Below are 19,456 nucleotides of genomic sequence, written 5' to 3' on the forward strand. Positions count from 1 at the left end.
ACCACAGTAGCTTTCTACATTACTTGAAAACAGATATTTATGATTTACTTTTACTTGAAATTTAAAGTCTATGAAACAAGAACTGTGGCTTGATTTGGAAATTTGTAAGTGTTTGAATGACATCCCCAAAATAGAAAGCAGAGTTGATATAACAGGAAACATACCCAGCATTCTGAGTATCTATGATAGATATGCTGATGGATTAATAAAAGGTAGAAGCAAGGCCAAAATCTGGATAGGACATTCCAGTGAGACTGTAACCACTTATTCTTTGATTAGTTCTTGAAACTGTGGTTTACTTTGTTTACATCATCATGCAACTGTATCAAGCTATTAGTTTTGCAGTGTCTTGGTGAACTTTACTGTTGCTAATCTAGAAGCTGTAGACTGCGACAAGATCTATTTCCAAGGGCACTTCAGTATCGGTACACTTAATTTTTCTTTTCCATGACTTTTTCTTAATGTTCAAAGACAAGGAAAGGGGCATACTCGTGAACTAGTATTGGTATATTCAATATGAAATGTAATAATACGAAATACTTTATGAAATCTGGTGTTTCTAATGTGAAGCAAGAACAAATATTGAACTTTGAATATGTTTAAAAATAGAGCTGTGTATGCTTGATACATTCAGCAGCAGCTGGTTGAATTTAGACAGACTTTTTTTCTTATAATTATTAAGCAAAATATTCATACTCTGATTATTCTTCTCCTCCTGTAAATGTAGAAGGAATTTTTTGAGAACAGAGCTTTCTGAAGGAATATAAAGTGATATTTGTCTGAAGAAAATAATTAGAAAACAAACATTTTGTTTAATATTTTGCACTGAAGTATCTGTTAATTGTTTTGGAATATTGTGTTACAAGTTTTAATCCCTGTTTTGTTATCATCTGAAGCAATAATCTGAAGTGAATTTTAACTGTAAGGAAACTGATAGTTTTTTGTTTCCATTTTGATTCCTATAATGACAAATTTCAAAATTACAATTTTTGTAATTTTACTAATTACAAAATTAAAAATTAAAAAATTTGTAATTTTACAATTAAAATTTCACAATTACAATTTGTGCAACTGTGTAATTACAAAGAAAACACGTCTCTTCATAGCCTCTAATTCCAACTGGTATGGAATTTCAAATTAGAAATCCTTCAGGAAAATATCATAAGTCACAATTCAGAGTGGAGTAAAAGATTTGTATTTGGATCTCTGGCTAAATATAGCTAAAAATCATTCTGCAGTTATTTACCTTTAGCTATACTTGAGCTATACTTTAGCCTATACTTTAGCTTATACTTTAGCTATGACCAAGATCTGAATTTACCACCACATATGCCACTTCCATGTATGGGCCTCTCTCTTTGAAGATGCAAAGGTTAGACTAGTAAACTCTTCCACTTAGGGCTGTTTACCCCCACTACTCATACACATTAAAGCTACTGGGAAAAAAAGTCAAACCCACTTTGATTTGGACCTGCATAACTTTGCAACTAACTTTCTAAATTAATACTGTAATTTTAAGGCTGAAAAATGCATGTATAAAATTAATGGATAACAGTGAAGACCACATTTGGCAAATTTAGCAGGCTTTAGCACAAAGTTACACATGCTGAGGAACTGAATCTTAATAAATTAGCTCCAGATATAACCATATAGGAGAGCTGGAGACAGCCTTACAGAGCTGGCTTTTTGACTGAAGAAAATGCCCTCAAGAAGACTCATCCCAGTTAATGAAGGAATTACATAAGAAGTTAAAAGACAGTTGTTGGAGGCTGATAATCAGCTCAAATATCAGCAGTTAGTAATTATGAAGGTTTCTTATCTCATTTCAGAATACATGACCTGCTTGAACTGTGACAGACCTGCTGAATGGACACTTTCTTATCATTATGTTCAGGCACTATTCTGTGATGTCTTCCACTATATCACCAGCTCCTTTTTAAGATCAGACAAAGGCTAAAGCTGACAATCAATAATCTGAACAGAATCAGTAAAATAAATTAATCAGATTGCTAATTACAGTGGTTTTGCAACAGCTGAAGAAGTTGCCAGAACGTAAAGGATGCATGACTGACCCACCCTGAAAGACAATTAAAGTTACCAACACTACTTCTTTTGTTAGAGAAGAAATAAAAAAAACTGTTGGCCTCACTCAGCAGTTTGGAAATTATGCATGGTTATTATGATTCACACTGAAATCACATTTAAATGAAATAAAATTTTGTTAAATTATTTCACTTAAATATGAGGCCTATAACCAAATATGTAAGTTTTGTGTTTTTATTAGTAGCATTTGTTACATGAATAGCTAGCATTTATTATTATTTGATACTCTAATTAAAGCCATACTAGCCATTTCCATTAGCTTACTCAAACTTCTCCAGAGCTGTCTGTCTGGTTTTAATCAAAACCAAATGGTAATCCAAGTTCTCAGGCTGGAACAGCTAAGAGGAAGTTATTCGGAGGAGGCAGAAGAAAGCAGAAAAGATAAACAGATGATATTCACTCAATTTTTGCAGAGCAAAGGATGTAGATGCTGTTGCATCTGAAGGTTATTCTGAAGACGTGATTCAGGCACTGTCAAATTGGAATGAAGTAGTTACAAGTGTTTTATGTCAGCAAAATAATAATATGATCAAGATGGAGTCTGTCCTTTTGCTTTCACAGAGCTGGATTTGTGTGACTCTGGAGGATTCTCAGAAGAGGTAAAGCAATGTATAACATTGACTGCTATATGATTGCATTTAAACCATTGCATTCATTCTCTCAGATCCAGATAATTCTCTTGAGTAAGAATACGATTTTATTAGCATATGCATGTGCATGGTATCTATCGAACGGTGTGTATATACTGATCAGAATAGCACAAGGGTCTTTGTAAGCAGAATTGTGTTATTCTCTGCCTTTTTCCTACCACCTGGTAACGAGATGAGGCATTTCAGAGACATACCCCTGTTGTTTGGGTTGACCGTCATCTTTGCTTGAACCCTGGAGATGAGCAAAATGTATGTATATTTTTTAAAGAAAAGAAAACATCAGGGAGGGGTTTGAAAACAAGTTTGCATTATGTAACTGTAGCAGAGACCTTCCATTTTGACAGAAATACCTCAGCAGTGTGTTAAGCTGAATGTCTTGAAATTTTCAGTCTGGGCGTCTTTTTCCCTTTCCCTCTCTCTGCATGCTCACTCCCTTTCTCTCTGCCTCACGCACGCACACACGCGCTCTCCCTCTCTGTCTCTCTCTCCCTCTCTCAAAGGCAGGAAATACTTTTCAGGCAATCTGGGCCTGGTTGTTGAGGCCCCTTTCACAAAACATCAGTCTGAATTTAGTAGACAGAAGTCACTGGGAAAAGCTTGACAGGCTCGTGCTTAGCTAAGGCTCCCTCCAGCTGCAGAGGGTGTTTTTGTTAGAATCACACATTGAGAAAAACTGCTTAGAATAGAGCAAGGATCTCAGAAGCAAGATCTGAACTTTTATGCAAGCAGGAGCTAACTGGGACTGGGCGCTTTTGTATGTTGGTTTTTTGATCCCTTTTTTCCTAAGGGCTTTCTTTTCTATTTTTTTTTTTCCTTTTTTTAGCTAAAGATTTTAGGAAAGTCATGTCCAAGTTTGACATTCTCTTCAGTTTGGTAAAGTTGTCTCGGAATCTTCCTATACTTTGAAATAGGACTTTTTTTTTTTTTTTTAAGTGAGGGAAAGAACAGAAAAAACAGGAAAGAAACAAGCAGCATCCAACACTGGAGCTTTCAGCATTCAGGATCCCTGCACTAAAACTGAAGGTAAATAAATAAGTAAAATTGAAAATTTAAACTTAGTTGTACACTGCTAATTCTGTTAATTAAAATGCGCCAGAGCTAAAACAAAATCTTCTTGTGCATTTTAATTAATCTTTAAAAAAATGTTTGATATGCTGAACTTTGGCTTTCTTGCATTCGTATATAAATAGAAATGCATGGTCTTGCTTGCATGTTTTTAATACACATGAAATATGAAAGCTAGAGGTATCAATGATATCCTTTTTCACCTCATTTGCCAACAGGGAGGGCATTTAGGGCTATGTTTTTTTCCTCTTCCCCCACCTTCTCCTCCCTTTCCTCTCCCTTCCCTTCCAGCAGTACTGATGATTATAAGAGTTTTAGGTAGATATATCAGTTATACGTCTGATGACTTTGGTATCTACCTTTTTCTTAGTCCTAAATGAAGTTTGCTGTATAACTGACAGTACAGTATTAAATGTGAACAATCTTAATATACAATTTCAAGTTATCCTTTTCCTTGTTAGCTAAAGCAGGTTATTTTTAGTAACCTTTAATTAGATATGCAGTTTGGGGTGTGCTCTGCTAACATTTAAAAGAAGTAAAGCAAGATGCATTGAATGTCAGCAAGCTACATAACTTTGGTGAAACTGTATGAATTCTTTTTTCAACATAGTTAAGGTTTAACTATTAAAAGTCAAAACAGTCTGCTGCTTAAGTGTTTAGGGGGAAAGTTAGGGTATCGTTTTTGATTGTTTGAACAGAGCTCGAGCTATTAAAGTGGTGATTTAAGCATTTTCATGCCTGCATATATGATTTTCTATGTAGTATCTTTTGTCATCCTGAATATCTAAAAGGACAGCTATTACTTTTACATCATTAAGACTCCATGTATTTATTGGCTTGTTCAGTAACAGGAGTCATCTGTTCACATGCATTGAAGAGAATTTCATGAAGTTTTTTAGTTGTGTGTTTACTAAATACTCTTCTGAAATTGTTGGTGAGTAATGAAATGATTTTGTGACTTGAAGGGAAGGGAAAGAGCTTTAAGTACCCTGGAATGGTGTCTAGTATCTCCTCTGAAATAGACTGAGAATTGTGCTTTACTACCCAACCCATCTTGTAGAGAATGTCCTCCATGCTGTTCAGAAGCTCTGGGCCATAAAGAGCATGGGTCTGAAGGAGACAGGAAACTGCTGGTAGGCAGCAAGTTTCTCCTGGATACACCCTAGGGTGAACTTCAGAGTAGTAGTAACAACTTCCACAGTTCTTTTTCATGAGCTGGGAGAACTGTGGTAGGGTGGTGGTGAGATGAAGTTCAGAGAAGAATCTTACCAGCTGAGTCTCTGTGTCTCCCTTGTGAAATCTGTGCTGGAACATTTGCTAAGGGATTTAATATTAGTGCCTTTCAGTGTACTCTATTACCATACTTGCCCCTGCAAGTATGCATGTATGTACTCAGTATTAGTCAGGACTGTGTTTAAACAAAGAAGAAAATATAAAATGATTAAAACATCTATTCCGCATAAAAGGGCATCTTCTGTAGCATCTTCTGTCTTTTAAAGGATATAATGAATGACCTCACTTGAACTTGCTTGCAAATAAAATACCTGAGACTGTTGAACTATAGAGTAGACAACAGAATAAATTCTAGAAAACATTTTTCAATTGACTCTAAAGATTCTCACAGGCCATAAGAAAAAATAACACATATAAGCACCCTACTTTTTCACTGAGAATGTTTATTGAATAGTTCTGAAGACAAATCCCTGTCACTATTCAAATTCTGGTCCTACTTAATCTAAATTTTGTGTTATACTGCCGTGTTTTCTTAGATATTGTTATTAATAATAACAAAGAAAAAAACAATAAAAAGTAGACTAAAAACCTCTCGATATTGTATGACAGATATAGAAATAATGAACATGAAAGCATAGTATACAGTCTAACACTGAGCATCTGTAGTTTTGACCTGTTCTGTTCACTCCAAAACTCACATACAGCCAAAATAGATACATGAGATGATTACTTATTAATTAGTGTGTTCAAATGTTTTATCTCCACTCTTGAGCAAAACTAATGCAAGGGATCAAGTTCTTACAACTGAAAAGATTCAAAGAGGTCTCCTTTGGCATAAATTTATATCCTTGCAAACTCTTTTGTACATTGTACTGTTGACTTTGATGTTAAATTATGTAATCAGAACACCTGAACTAGATACGTTGGAATATTCCAGTGCAACTCTTGAAGGTCTTTCTGACAAAATGCAAAATTTAATTCCTTGGAAAAGAAAGTGAAAAACAAAAGTAAATGTTTGAGTAGGCAATTTTTGAGTATGCAAGACTTAACTATAACCTCATCAGAATTACTATATTTTCAGCTTCCCCATTAATGTAGTAGAAAAATAGAAGAATGTCCATTTTGTCTTTTTTTATAAATCTAAAAATTTATTTTTTATTTCCTTTAATTGTCTGAGATTTTATGTTTAATTTCATAATATATTTTTTCTGTTGTTCTTAACATGAATTTTGTTGCTGAAAATTACCAGCTTTGATATAAAGCTACCTTGAGGAGGTCATTATCAGAATCATGAAGAACTTAGGAACAGGTTGTTTTATTTTTTTTCTTTTCATTTTCTGTTATTTATTTGGATTAAAAAAAAAAGTCTTAAAGTATTTTTTTAATGTTGGTGTCCTATTGCTTTTACAAAAAGAAAAATGTAAGAGGAAAAAAAAAAAAGAAAAAAGCAATTGAAATAGCATAACCAGAAGAGCTATACCTTGATTTCATTCCTCAAATCACCAAAGTGGATGTAGTTACTGGGGGTCGCTGGTCCTACTCCTCACTCAAACCAGGGTCAGCTAGAACAGGTTGCTCAGGGCTCAGTCTACTTGAGTTTTGAATATCTCCAAACATGTTAATCAGTGTCAGTATTTAGTAAGGACTTTAAACTTGTGTATCAACATAGGTATACACTTTTAAAATAAATAAATATATATATGTATAATAAATATAAATATGCTTATGTGTACAGGTAAGCATGATACATGTACGTATAAAAGTTATTCTCCAAACCAAAAGTGTAAAATCTATTTTGTATGCAAAATAGGATAGCAATTATGAGGTTTTTTTAATTAACTCTATTGAATTTAAATAATTTATTGGGCTGCAGACTGCATTTCAAGATTTTTTTTCCCTCAATCTCCATTGGTATTTTTATGCTTCTAGATTTTAAGTGAAGTCTTTTGGTAGAGAATTTCAAATCCACCCAAATTCAGATTACCATGATCAGTTGTTTCTTTGAAATGTAGAAAGTCTCTTACTGAAATTACAATTTGAAATTACAAATGCCTGGACTTTTATCTCTGATGTATTGTACATTACCCACTGAAAACAGTGGTCTGCCCTGTGTTCTATGTATCTACATGAAAACCGATATAACTCACACAATGTGTTGTTCTAGTTTTCACTTTCCTCTAGGCTCTCCTGTTTTCCACTCTGTTTTGCAATACTTTCTGGTTGATATATATATATATATATATATATATATATATTTATTTATTTATATCTTGTGTCAAATTCCAATATGTTCTGGACTTTCCAGGGTAATTATTATGTCATATTCCTAAGAATTCTGTAGTCTGATTCACTTGACCTCATCGGGGACAAATGTTCCTTAGCGTATAAATCTTCCAAGTTGGATGTAAATACACTTACGAAAAGTTTGTGATCCAAAATTTCTTTTTGCATAAAGGAGATTCAAAATTACAGTGTAATTATACTAGGAGATGAGAGAAGCCTAGAGTAGAAAGGAAGATTATTAAGAACTATTATTTTGCTTGGGGAAGGAAATTAAAATGGAAGAGGCAAGATAAACTAGGAATATACCTGCTACTTTCTTGCATTTTCTCTTGCAAGACACAGGTATGTAACTGGCATAGAGAGGAATTACTTTGGATTAACTGGTGCACTCCACAGCAATGAACTCTCCACCTCTGATCTGCCCTGAGAGACCCAAGAGGTTCAACACACTGAAAGTTGTACTGTTAGATTAAACACCTGTGTTTAGGGAATGTCAGGCTTTTGTGGCAACTTCCAAACCCAGAATCTGTGTCAGCTTTGTTGGGAATATAACTATGGATTTTTAAAAAGCAAAAAGTTTTCTCGTGTGAGAACTTCTAGGTGGTAAAGAAAATTGATCCAAGCAGTCTTCAAATTGAAGGAGGGTAATGTGTTTTATTTTTTGTGTACAGAAACAGTAATTTTCAGAGTTTAATGCATATTCCCAAGCAGGCTACAGATGCTGAATAGAATACTATCACAATACTAAGAAATCAGCTGATGAGTCTGGAATTGAGGCCTCTATGTAAAATGATTTTCAATGTTTTATGTATTAAGTATGTGCATAATAGCATCAAAATTGCTTTTTTAATCCTGTTCTCAGCAGCGAGGTATACATGCTTGTGGTCTACTCAGTAAGGGTAATTGTTGCCAGCAGTCATTGCCCATACTGCCTTAAGCTTCACAGTCTTTAACAAGCTCCAGCAACTCTTCTTTAAATGGAAACACTCTATTAGAACCTTAAATCTAAAAGGCAGCAGGAAAACAGTCTGGTGTTAGTTTATATTGTTTTCCAAACAACTCACTCTAGCTATAAAATTAGGTTTTTACTAGAGTTGGCTAGAAAATGGCATTTCTTCCATCATGAGAAAGACAAAAACAAACAAACAAAAAAAAACCAGCCTTTTTTAGTTTTGTGTCTGCATGTCATGTTCCACCCAGTCAAGGGGAAGAGGAAGGAAAGTGTAAGGAATTTGCCAATGAAACTATTTTTTCTGTTCTCCAAAAGTGGAGAGCGGAAAGAATTTTGGAGCAGGATTGGTGAGATAGACACAAAAGCACAAAAGTGTAAAATTCCCTTCTAAGAGGTCTCATTCTTGAAAAAGGAATTTCTGTGTTAAGGCCTCAATTTCTCTAGCAGATGGTTATATGAAATGAAGCTGTGGCGAAGGAGAATGTCCAATTATCGTAGCAGCTAATAAGAATTTAGTGTTCATCATTAATATAACAAAATATCATTAAGGTTGTTTTAAAGAAAAAAATACATAATAATACTTCAAAAAATATTATTTCTCTGTTTCCTTAAAAAACTGAACAAAAATCTAAAGTTAGATATTTTTATTGTTACTTCAATTGGTTTTGATTTGATAATTAAATTGGGTGTAAATAATATAGATCTTAAGTTAGCCTGGATAACTGTGGATCACTTTGGATCCTGTCATTTCCCTTTTCTCATCCTCAGCTGATCTGAGGCTAAATGTTGGAAATGAAACAAACAGAAATTTAACCAAGCTAAAGCTCGGTGTAATCACATGTTGGCTACAAGTAAAAGCCCTTCTTTGTAATGATGATGAACACTTCTTTGAGAAGCAATAGAAAGTAAAATAGCTCAATGCTGTCGTACTTTTTCTAACAAATGAAGATATACTGGCAAATTTTGGGTTTGTATCTTAGGAATCAATAATTTTTGCACTAAACGAGTAAGTCTTCGGAAGTATCTGGATAAGTAACTTGCCAACCTCTTATAGTTAGAGGCATCTAATTTATTGAGTTCTTACTATACTGCTGGACAATACAACATTTTCTGTACTATGCTAAATATCATTTACTATGTCTAAATATCATGTACTATGCTAAATATCATCAGGGACTTAAACAGCCTTAACTATAACCTCCTACTGTGCTGTATACTTTCTAATTTTAGAACTGAGCTTGGAATTTGGTTCCAGATTATCATCCACAGCCATTTTTAGTTCTTTTATTCTGATTACTAACAGATAGTATGGAGGCTATTATTGTACATTAAGCTGGAGTTATTTTTTCCTATCTGCATTCCATTGTATTTATTGACAGGGAATTTTACACGCAATTTTATCTCCTAGATGGTCACTGCAATTGGATCCCTCAGTAATTCTTTAGATAGATTTCCAAATAAATGTTAAATTAACAAACTATTATCTTTTCTCCTTCTGAATAAAGTAAATAGAAAGTATTCTAATAGCATATCTATTAATAATGTCCCTCCTATTTTAAAACAAAGCAAACAAAGCTCATTTATTCATTTATACTTACTTTTGTTTTTCTGTGTTGGTTTTTCTTTATTTTTCTTCTTTTCCTTTCTCATTCTTCAGCCAATTTGCTATGTATAGTGAATAGAAGGACATATAAATATATAGCTCAAAACCAAATGGATTTGGCTGGATTTTGAAACCAGCTTTTGACATGACCCATCACTGTTCCCAGCAGCCCAAGGCTGAATGCTGGGAAATTTCTCCTGTTCTCCAGTTTTCTCATTTTTAGGAGATATACCTTAGTAAGGAGCTGGAGATTTCTGGGCCCAGCCTCCTTCTGCTTCCCCATCCTCTTCACGATCAGCAAGAAAAAGAGTGGAACAAGAGTGCCCCAGAAAAGCTGTACGTCTCACACTTGAACCCCAGTCAGGATCACGGAACCACAGAACTGTAAGATTGAAAGGGACCTCTAGAGATCATTGAATCTGACCTCCCTGCCAAAGCAGCTCTCTAGACCAGGTTGCACAGGTAGGCATCCAGGCAGTTCTTGAATGTCTTCAGAGAAGGAGACTCCACCACTTCTCTGCAACCCGTGCCAGTGCTCCATCACTGCACTGTGAAGAAGTTTCCACACACATTTATGTGGAACTTCCTATGCTGCAGTTTGTAGCCGTTTCCCCTTGTCCTATTGCCACACACTGCTGAGAAGAGGCCAGCCTCGTCCCTTTGCCTCCTGCTCCATAGATATTTATAGATGTGGATCAGATCTCCTCTGAGTTTTCTTTTTTCAAGGCTGAACAGACCCAAGTCTCTCAGCCTTTCCTCGTAAGGGAGGTGTTCCACACCTTTGATCATCTTTGTAGCCCCAGGATCCCATTGCCCTTCTTGGCCACGAGGGCACACTGCTGGCTCATGACCAGCCTATCATCCACCAGGACACCTAAGTTCCTCTCCTCAGAGCTCCTCTCCAGCAGGTTATCCCCCAGCCTGTACTGGTGCATGTGGTTATTCCTCCCTAGGTGCAAGACTCTACACTTGCTCTTGTTAAACCTCATCTGGTTCCTTTCTGCCCAATTCTCCAGCCTTTCCGTGTCTCACAGCCTTCTGGCATGTTAGCCATTCCTCCCAGCTTTGTATCATCAGCAAATTTGCTGAGGGTGAACTCTGTCCCCTCATTAAGGTCACTGATGAAGATGTTCAACAAGACCAGACCCTGCACTGACTCCTGAGGAACACTGCTAAGTACAGGCCTCTTCAGGATCTCTTCCGTCTCTGTGCATCTCCTTCTCACATAAAACTCATATCGTGTTCCAAACTTATTTGCCTTTAGCTTGGTAGAGCATCACTCTTGTAGTTTCTCACTTCACCTCTTGTGGCTTGCAGGCATCATTTCTGCCCCCTTACAATTCCTACGTACCTAGTGGGCAGCTATCAGAGTTTCAAATTCCATAATTTCTTCCTAGAATGGGTTACTCAGTCCAACCGTTTCATTCCTGATCACTAGTTTCTTGCTCTGAAAGATCTTCCAACTGTTGTTCCAACCTGAGTCTTGTTATCTTTTGATCTTAAGGTTGTGATCTGTTTTCACTTTTTTCATTTGATCTCAATTTGACCAGAAATTGGTGGTGCATTGAAACAGCCTACTTCTAAAACACTATATTATAAGGTATGGGCTGGAGGATCATAAAAATATTGATACTAAAGACACACTGACCATAACGAAGAATCTTCTTGGTGCCTGTTAAAAGCATAATGCAATATAGTTCCAATATTAGTGTTTGAGATTGATTTTTATTTTGATTTTGTTATTACCTGTTGTTCTCTTCAAGCTTTTTGACAGAAAGTGAGGAACAAGATTAATTCCAGAAAAAAAATTATTATGGTTCATGTGGTAGACTGTAGGTTTTTTTGTAAAATAAAATGTAAAATAAAAATGTCCCATAGCTGTCATTCATTCTCATTATTTTAGAAGTATTTTAGGATTGGCATTTGTTACGTGATTAAAATATGTTATTGTTATTTGATTAAAAGCCTATGGCTTCTAGAATCCTAAAGAATGCAATCTATCAGTCAGTACGTATGCACCTACTACTTTATTAGAAATACATCAGAAACTTTCCCAATCCGTTTTGCTTTATTTGCATCAAAGTCACTGAAATTTTTCCATTCTGATAGTTCGTGCCAAGATAAACTTATTCTTAGCAGAATTCATATCTATTATCTTGCAGGTGACTGCAAATTCTTCAAGGTTTCTGAGACAAGCTATGTTCTTAAATGTTATATCTGCAGCTATCACTAATTTATTAAACAAAAATATATCAACAAAAAAAATAAGGAAAGAGGGGAGTTTGATTTTTTTTTTACATTTTCACTTATAATAGCTTTTATTGAAAAAGAATCTGCAGAAAAGATACAAATAGGTAGACAGTGTCTAATAACCTATGCTTTCTCTACACTCACATACATTGCACTGATTTATTTGAGTCCTCTAAAATTATTTTTTAAAGAGGTGGGTATATATGGAGTGTACCTGGGATAGTATTAAATCCTTGTTTATGGTAATCCTAGACAAGATATCTTCAGCTTTTTTGTAGAGAAACAAAAGAGATCATCAAGTATGTATCACATACTTTTTCCAAAGTCCTGAGTTTTTTTGTTTTAGCTAACAGGATGTAGGTACGGATTTTACTTAAGTATTGCTTCATTATGACCTTTCACTGGTACCCAAAAGCTACTTCTATTACTGTCCATGGATGAAAATGTACAATATTTGCCACTGTATCTTTTATGTTTAAAAGAAATAAGGGAAAGCACATCAGGCATTCAGTCCTGCTACAAATATTCCTTATGTTTCTGTTCTTAAACATCATGGTTTAGAATGAGCCATACAAATGTACTAGAAAACCTGTTTATATAAAAACTGCGGACAAGGTGAGCCCTGACTTCAGTTAAAGGGTGGTATGTATCCAGGAAATAAGAGAAGGAAGGACTGCAATTTCTAAAACAGGCAATTTAAAGTAACTAGCTGAGCAAAGACCTAGAGGCTTATGTTTTATCTCAAATTATTTGTAAACAACATTCTGTCTCAGATCTTGGTATGGAATTACTGAAAGAGCTGAATGTAAGCCAGACCAGGAAGATGTGAGATGAGTTTATAGGAAACAGATCCCATTTGCTCAGACTTCCTTAAACAAAGCTTGCTGACTAGGGTCAGAGACCAACAAAGATAAAATAATGATAACAAATACTTCTGCTTCATCTCAGTTCCTTACATATGCCCACTGTGTAAAAAATTTAATGAAACAGTCTTTCATCTCCATGTCATTTTATAAGCAAATACTTCACTTTATTCTTTTCCAAATAAGATTTGCATCCCGTGCAAAGTATTAGCAACAATTGAATTACACTTGGGATGGTAACAATTGTACTGTGGGGGATGTTGCAGGGGTGCTCTGTGCACGGCCATGGTTCACAGTGCCTGGTCTTGTCGTATAACTCCCTATGTCCTGTATCTGTGCAGGGTATGCTGTCCCATATTACGAGGTGGCTGCACTGCTGGATTCCATGCTTCTCCTCACACTTCCATCCACCATGGAAAAACAGGGTGTTCTTCACTCCTGTGAGAACAAGAGAGCCCTCGTTTTGTGCCCCACTTATGAAACCAGGAGGTTTCAGCATCCCATTGTGACCCAGAGAAGGAGTGTTGAATCTCTTACAGGTCTAGGTGCACTCAGATATGGACTTTTGGAGAAAATTTACTTCCTTCCCTTTCCATTTTCATTCCAACTAACTTCTAGGTCTTGCTGCTGCTGCAGGCTATCAAGTCTTGGTTTTGAGGCTGTTTCTTTTATTGTAGGCTTCTTTGAGAAGGGGTAGAAAAAGACATTTTGAAAAATGGTCAGCACAGCTGAACCTATGTTGAATTTCATGGGATGAAGAGAGGATACTTCTTTGTCAGAATTTTGAAAGCCCCTTGAAACTCTTTAATTTAGCTGCTGATGAAAAATCACAGGATTCCTCCTTTAAGAAAAGTGTTAATTGTAGGATGGCCTACCTGTTCATCTCATACAGGTTTTCTGTTGCAAAGTAATTATTTGTTCCACGAAAGTTTATGCAAAACTTCCAAACATAAACAAGCATCAAGGCTTGTTTTATTTTTCATTTCCATTATAGCTCACAGTGAACAGAGATCAGAAGTAAGTTATTAGAAAATCTGTCAAAAATAGAATCTTGTTTTGTAAGCACTGCAAAACATCTTGAAGGGTGCTCAAGGGAGATTCTGCTTCAGTGTCACAACCCCCTGCCATTTTCTTAGGTCAGGCATTGCCTATCACATCAGTATTATGAATCTTCTATAAATCATACCCTGGAACAAGAAACTTTGTCCAGGAGAAGTCTTTATCTTTCATATTTTATTTCAAACTTTATTCTTCAGGAAGTTAATAGTGTGAAGCTGTATCAGACTTAGTGGTACAGAGAAATAAAAGCCAGCTGTATCCCACTGGTATGCTTTGACCAAAAGAAAAGGTCTTATCACTCCATAAAATATTCCAAGAAAGACTCTAAGTTTCATAAATACTTAAATATTTATTAAAATGTACATAAATACTTATTAGAAAATGAGCACTTTTTATTTAAATTTGGAAACTGGAATTACAATGAAAAAGCTGTTATCTTTTAGTGACGTCAGAACAACAGTTCTATTGAAAATGATTGAGTTTTGCAAAATCCTTTATGACTGACAGGCATTGAATGTATACTTAAAGATCTATGCAATTAAAGGGAACAGAATCAGTCTTTTCAAAATTGTTTCCCTACTGATGTTTCTGTTATTCTTCTGGTCTGTTCAAAAACTTAGTAACAATGACTCTTGCTAGTGCAAGATCTAAATTCACTGCCACTTGTCACTCTCCAGATCTGGAAGGCCATATTGCTGTGACTGAAAATTAGTTAAACCTAAGTGTGGTTAAAGAAATTAGGTGAACTAGACTGCTAGACTTCCTCTGCCTGACTTAAAAAAAAAAAAAAAAAAAAATGGAAAAAAGTTACCTGGTTTAAAGTAATCTAATTGTGATATAGTAATAGAAAAGAGGAAGGGGTTGTGTCTTCCCTTTGTGGAGTACAAATGGACTTGAGAGCAGCATTTCTCAGATGGCAGAAGATACTGCACATCAAGGAAAAGGGAGGCAGAAATAACAGAAAAAAAGCAGCACTTTTTTATGTCTGGAGGAGAAAGGAGCATGGTTATGGTTCCTATTCAGAGGTTTGTAGTGGTGGATCTTCCCAAGCACAGTAGACGTGATGAGTGCAAAGTAAATAAGTGACCCTGCATGTGGAGGTGGAAAAGAGAGAAAAGCTTCTTGTTGGCATGTGACTATCACATAATTATAGCAGAGAAAACTTCTGAGCTGAATTGTAGCAGATAATGCAGCTTTTGGGGAGCAGAGGAGGAAGAGGAAGAAAAGTGAGTTTCCATCAGACTAGTTGATGGAAGGCTTCACATGCCAGAGGGGACTTCGGGGAACTGGGGCTGCCTGAATAGCAGGCGTCTGTAAAATATTTCATACTTAGTGCTAATGCAAGCTCATATTCTAGAAAACAATGAAAGCTCCCTTGTCATGCATTTATTTCTCTTGTATTTCAAGCAAAGTATTTGGTATTCACCTGTTTAATCATTTTTTTCTGCAGTTTACTAAGCAGCCAGAAGTAGTGATAGTGCCAGTAAAACAGAAGGGTTCCTCAAGTAAAATTTATTTGTTTTTCATCCCCCCATGAAATATAACTCTTCACATCCAAAAAATGAAAAACAGTAAGGGATCTGTTCTCCCCTTTCGGCACACATGTAACTCCATTTAACAGCAGCAAGATTAACACACGCCCATTAACTCCTTGAATGCTTGCATGCTGCATGCCACCAGCAGCCTAAAGCTGAGATATGGGGATGCATGGATTTCATTAGGAAGCTGCATTTGTTAGCTTTTCATGTGGCTCTTTTTTCTTCCTTTTTGTCTTCTTTTTTCTTCTGTTTCTGAATTCTCATGTATGGTTGTAGCAACCGTTTTTGGCTTTTTATAAAGGAGCTGGAGCTTAAACAGAGTTTTCTAAGAGGGGGACAGAGGGAAGACAGAGGGAAATGAATTGCAACCAGCTGCAACTCCTAGCAGTGGTAATACAGGGAGCAGAAGCCAAAGAGCCCCTCTTAGTAAAGCTTCTCCTATTCAGAAGCCAAAACAAAACTCTGTGGTATTGTAATACCCGTTCAATTTCTCCCAAACTGCTTAAGGACCCCTCAGTGAAAGATGCAACAGATAGTAATAGCATTGTCTTTATTGATTTCAACGCCATCGTAATTTTGAGGTGTGCACATTTAGAAGTAGTACTAAGGAGACTAGGAGATTAAGGATCTGAAATGGAGTCAACAAAATAGTTCAAATGTACTGGAAATTTATGCAGTAATTTGACTTTACACTTCAGTAATTAAACTTATTCACTTATTCAACCATGAAAGAAAAGGGAAACTTAAAGCTGTATTAACTTCTTACTACCAAGTTTTGCCTCTGAAAGCAGATCATTTTTTTTTGGCCTGGCTGCATGTGTTATTTTCCGTTTTCCTCTGCCTCCCACACGCTAATGACTTGTGCATGGAATTCTCTTACCCTATGAACATATTTTCTTTTTAAGCACAGTCTCCATGGAGGTGGAAAATGTGAATGTGAAATGAAACTTGCCATCATCTAATAAGGTTAAAGATCTAGGAGTGTGTACAGCTCAACCCTAAAAGTCGTTTTGTCAAGACCTAATTTACTGAGTTTTGGTTGCATGGCATAGTTCTGCATTTCCTTGAAGATGAATACTTTTTTTTTTTTTTTTTTTTTTTTTTTTTTTTTTTAATCTATGAGCATGTGATTTGTCAAGGCAACTCTGTGCCCTGGTGGGCAATCAGAATTTGTCTTAGTGGATTGAAGTGACCCATAAATAACTTAGTGCTCAGTCTTCTGTATTGCTGAAATCAATAAGCATATCCGTGTGAACTGCTGACAGTTCTTCTGTATGGAGTGAGCACCTGGTCCTTCAACCTCTGATGTTTCATGTCCCAGAAATTATGTTTTGATATTTGATGAAAAACCTCTTGATTTTGTTTTATAATGAGTAAATCATTATGAGGTATATTCTCTGTGCTAATTCCATGCAAGCAATGTCATGAGATTAATGTATCTCAACTGTTGTCATGCAGAGATCCTAATAATGACCATTAATGAAAAATGTCTGTATGGATAGGTAGGTGGGCTGGGGTGGGGCAGACCCGGGCAACCCAGATAAAATGTGCAGTTATTGCTGACAAGTTAACCTTCTGAAGAGTCCTGTCCTAAGCAAAGATGTTGTCCCTTTCTTATGTTAGTAGATCTTGAATATTTTCACCAAAGTGTTAGGGTGTTTTTTGTTTGTTTGTTTGCTTTGGTTTTGGTTTTCAAGTTTTAAATTATTTGTTTTAAAGAAATGCACCAAAAACTAAAATTAATTTTTGTACAACTGTATTTTTTAATGCCACACACCAACTGATTCTCCCTGCATTTTCATATGATGCTTGTAACTATAACTTGTCCTAATGGGAAGGAAGCAACCAGAGAAATGAGAGCTACTGAATGGCAGAAAATCTAGACCAAATCTACTTGTAAGAGGAATAGTTTATAACTTTGGTAAGATTCAGAATTGCCCTCAAGTTCTGCTTTACTTTGAGAAATTGCCAAAGTGCTGCACTCTAAAGGTATCTCTGGCTGAAGAAAAAATGGAAAATAACTGTATGCAAAGCAGTTGTAAGACGTAATGTAATTTACATTCATCAAAATATATATCTTAATGACAGAAATGATGAAGAGAGACTAGTTAAATTTTGACTCCTGATCTCCTTGCTTATCCATGTGCTTGTTTATAACGTTTTTGTTTATTGAGTAATGGAGAGTAATTAGAAAAAAACTTCCACTGAATTATTAGAATTGTCAAGTTTTGTATGAAAACGATTAAAACTTTAAACAAAACAGCCTTCTGAATTCATGTCCTTCTGATCCCACATCCTTATCTTGCTTTTCTTTAAAGTGTTTCTTCTCTCTCTTCTATTTTTACTATTTGTATTTGGGTTTGTTTCAATGAACTTGTCTTTTTCTTTCATTTTTATTTTTCTTTTTTAATTTTTTGCAGATGTTAAAAAGATGAAGTACTCTCTCTGTCTGGAGCAGCACACAGCAGCCATGACATCTCTGCTCCACTGTGGAAGGTATGCTGCAGCCTGCTGCTGAACTGTTATGACATGTCTCTAGCAATCAGAAAGAAAAGCTGGGAAGAACATGTGACCCAGTGGATGGGATTGGCTTTGGAGTCTGTGGAGTATAATACAGCATGTCGTCATGGACTCGTAGCTGATAAGTTGAAGACAAGTATGGAAAAAGATGAAATTCTGAGTGTGGACCGGAAAGAAAAATGTGCTTCATTTCCAGAGTGTTGTCATGGTGGAGAGCCAACTGGCTTCCCTGCAAAACAGCTTGGAAATGTGTCAAAGGAATTGGATGAGAATGAAAACCATGAAGAAGAAGAACATTTTCTGGAGGCTAGCACAGAAACCCTAGTCCATGTGTCCGATGATGATGATGATGACTATTCTGCACTTAACCTCAATGATGTTAATCAATACATCACTGCTGTTGGAAGGGAACCAAAAGATGAAGAAAAGAATTTAAATGGAGCAGGCTCCTTAAGACAGATTGTAAAAGAAACAGAGGGTAACAAGGAAGCTGAAACATCTGACATAATTGGAGATGGTAGTAAGGAATCTGATTGTGACACAGTTCCTGAAGAGAAGATGGAAGGAGATACTTGTGGTAGTATTGGCCAAAGCCTGGAGCTTTGTAGTTATGAAGCCTTAAATGAGGTATTACATGTAGAGAAAGAAAATCTTTTTAATTCTCCAAATGTGAAAGAAATTATTATGCCTGGGAAACAGCTGCTTCATACTGCTGTAATTGCACAACAGCGCAGAAAATCTGACGCTTTTAAACACAGCCTTGGAAAGTCTGAAAGTAATGTGGTACAGAGTGAGATTTCTTCTGATTCATGCCCCAGCAGTGATAGACAGACATGCTCAGCAGTGGAATCCAGCGAGTGCTTTATGCAATCTGCTTGCTCTCACATCCCAGCCATGGAAAATGGTCTGGATGAAAGTGGTTTCACAGAACCTCAAGTGGCCCCTGAAAACAAATGCCTTTCAAAAGTCAGTTCAGCAGAAGACACTCAGTGTTTACATTTAAGGATTGATTTGACCACACAAGAATATTCAGACAGTCAAGTGAAACTGCGCAAAAAAAAGGTAGGATGATCACAAAGTACAGAAGTTATTTCCAGTGTTTTCTCTCAGCTTCTTACATTATTATCTCTATTTTTTAGAGATAATTTTCTTTCCAGCCTTTTTCATTATCTTCTCAGATTTTTCTTCAAATAGTGTTTTCATAACACCTTTAAAGGTTAAAAAATAGCTGAACTGCAAATTTGACGTGCATTTCGTATACGCCCTATTATATAAATGTGTTTTTATATGTGTTGATCATGGCTAAATGAAAAAACATCATTAATGGACTTGGTTTT

General features: G+C 35.9%; 1 protein-coding gene across 2 annotated transcripts in view; it reads left to right on the forward strand.

The window, feature by feature from the left end:
* DLC1 (DLC1 Rho GTPase activating protein) overlaps positions 1–19,456 on the forward strand; it is a 239,190-nt gene that overhangs the window by 26,334 nt on the left and 193,400 nt on the right. Inside the window, exons 2-3 of one of the 2 annotated variants that reach the window (XM_065737003.1) lie at positions 2,517–2,702; positions 18,020–19,181. In XM_065737003.1, coding sequence (XP_065593075.1) covers positions 18,129–19,181 — 1,053 coding nt within the window. In that variant the 5' untranslated portion in view covers positions 2,517–2,702; positions 18,020–18,128. Of the gene's footprint in view, positions 1–2,516; positions 2,703–3,588; positions 3,777–18,019; positions 19,182–19,456 lie in introns of those variants that run through there. The other variant, XM_065737002.1, reaches the window with a different exon arrangement.

This window comes from Cyrtonyx montezumae, unplaced genomic scaffold, assembly GCF_038088225.1.
Source record: "Cyrtonyx montezumae isolate F1298 unplaced genomic scaffold, pur_monq_1.0 scaffold_2, whole genome shotgun sequence".
In the NCBI taxonomy this organism is placed as follows: Eukaryota; Metazoa; Chordata; class Aves; order Galliformes; family Odontophoridae; genus Cyrtonyx; species Cyrtonyx montezumae.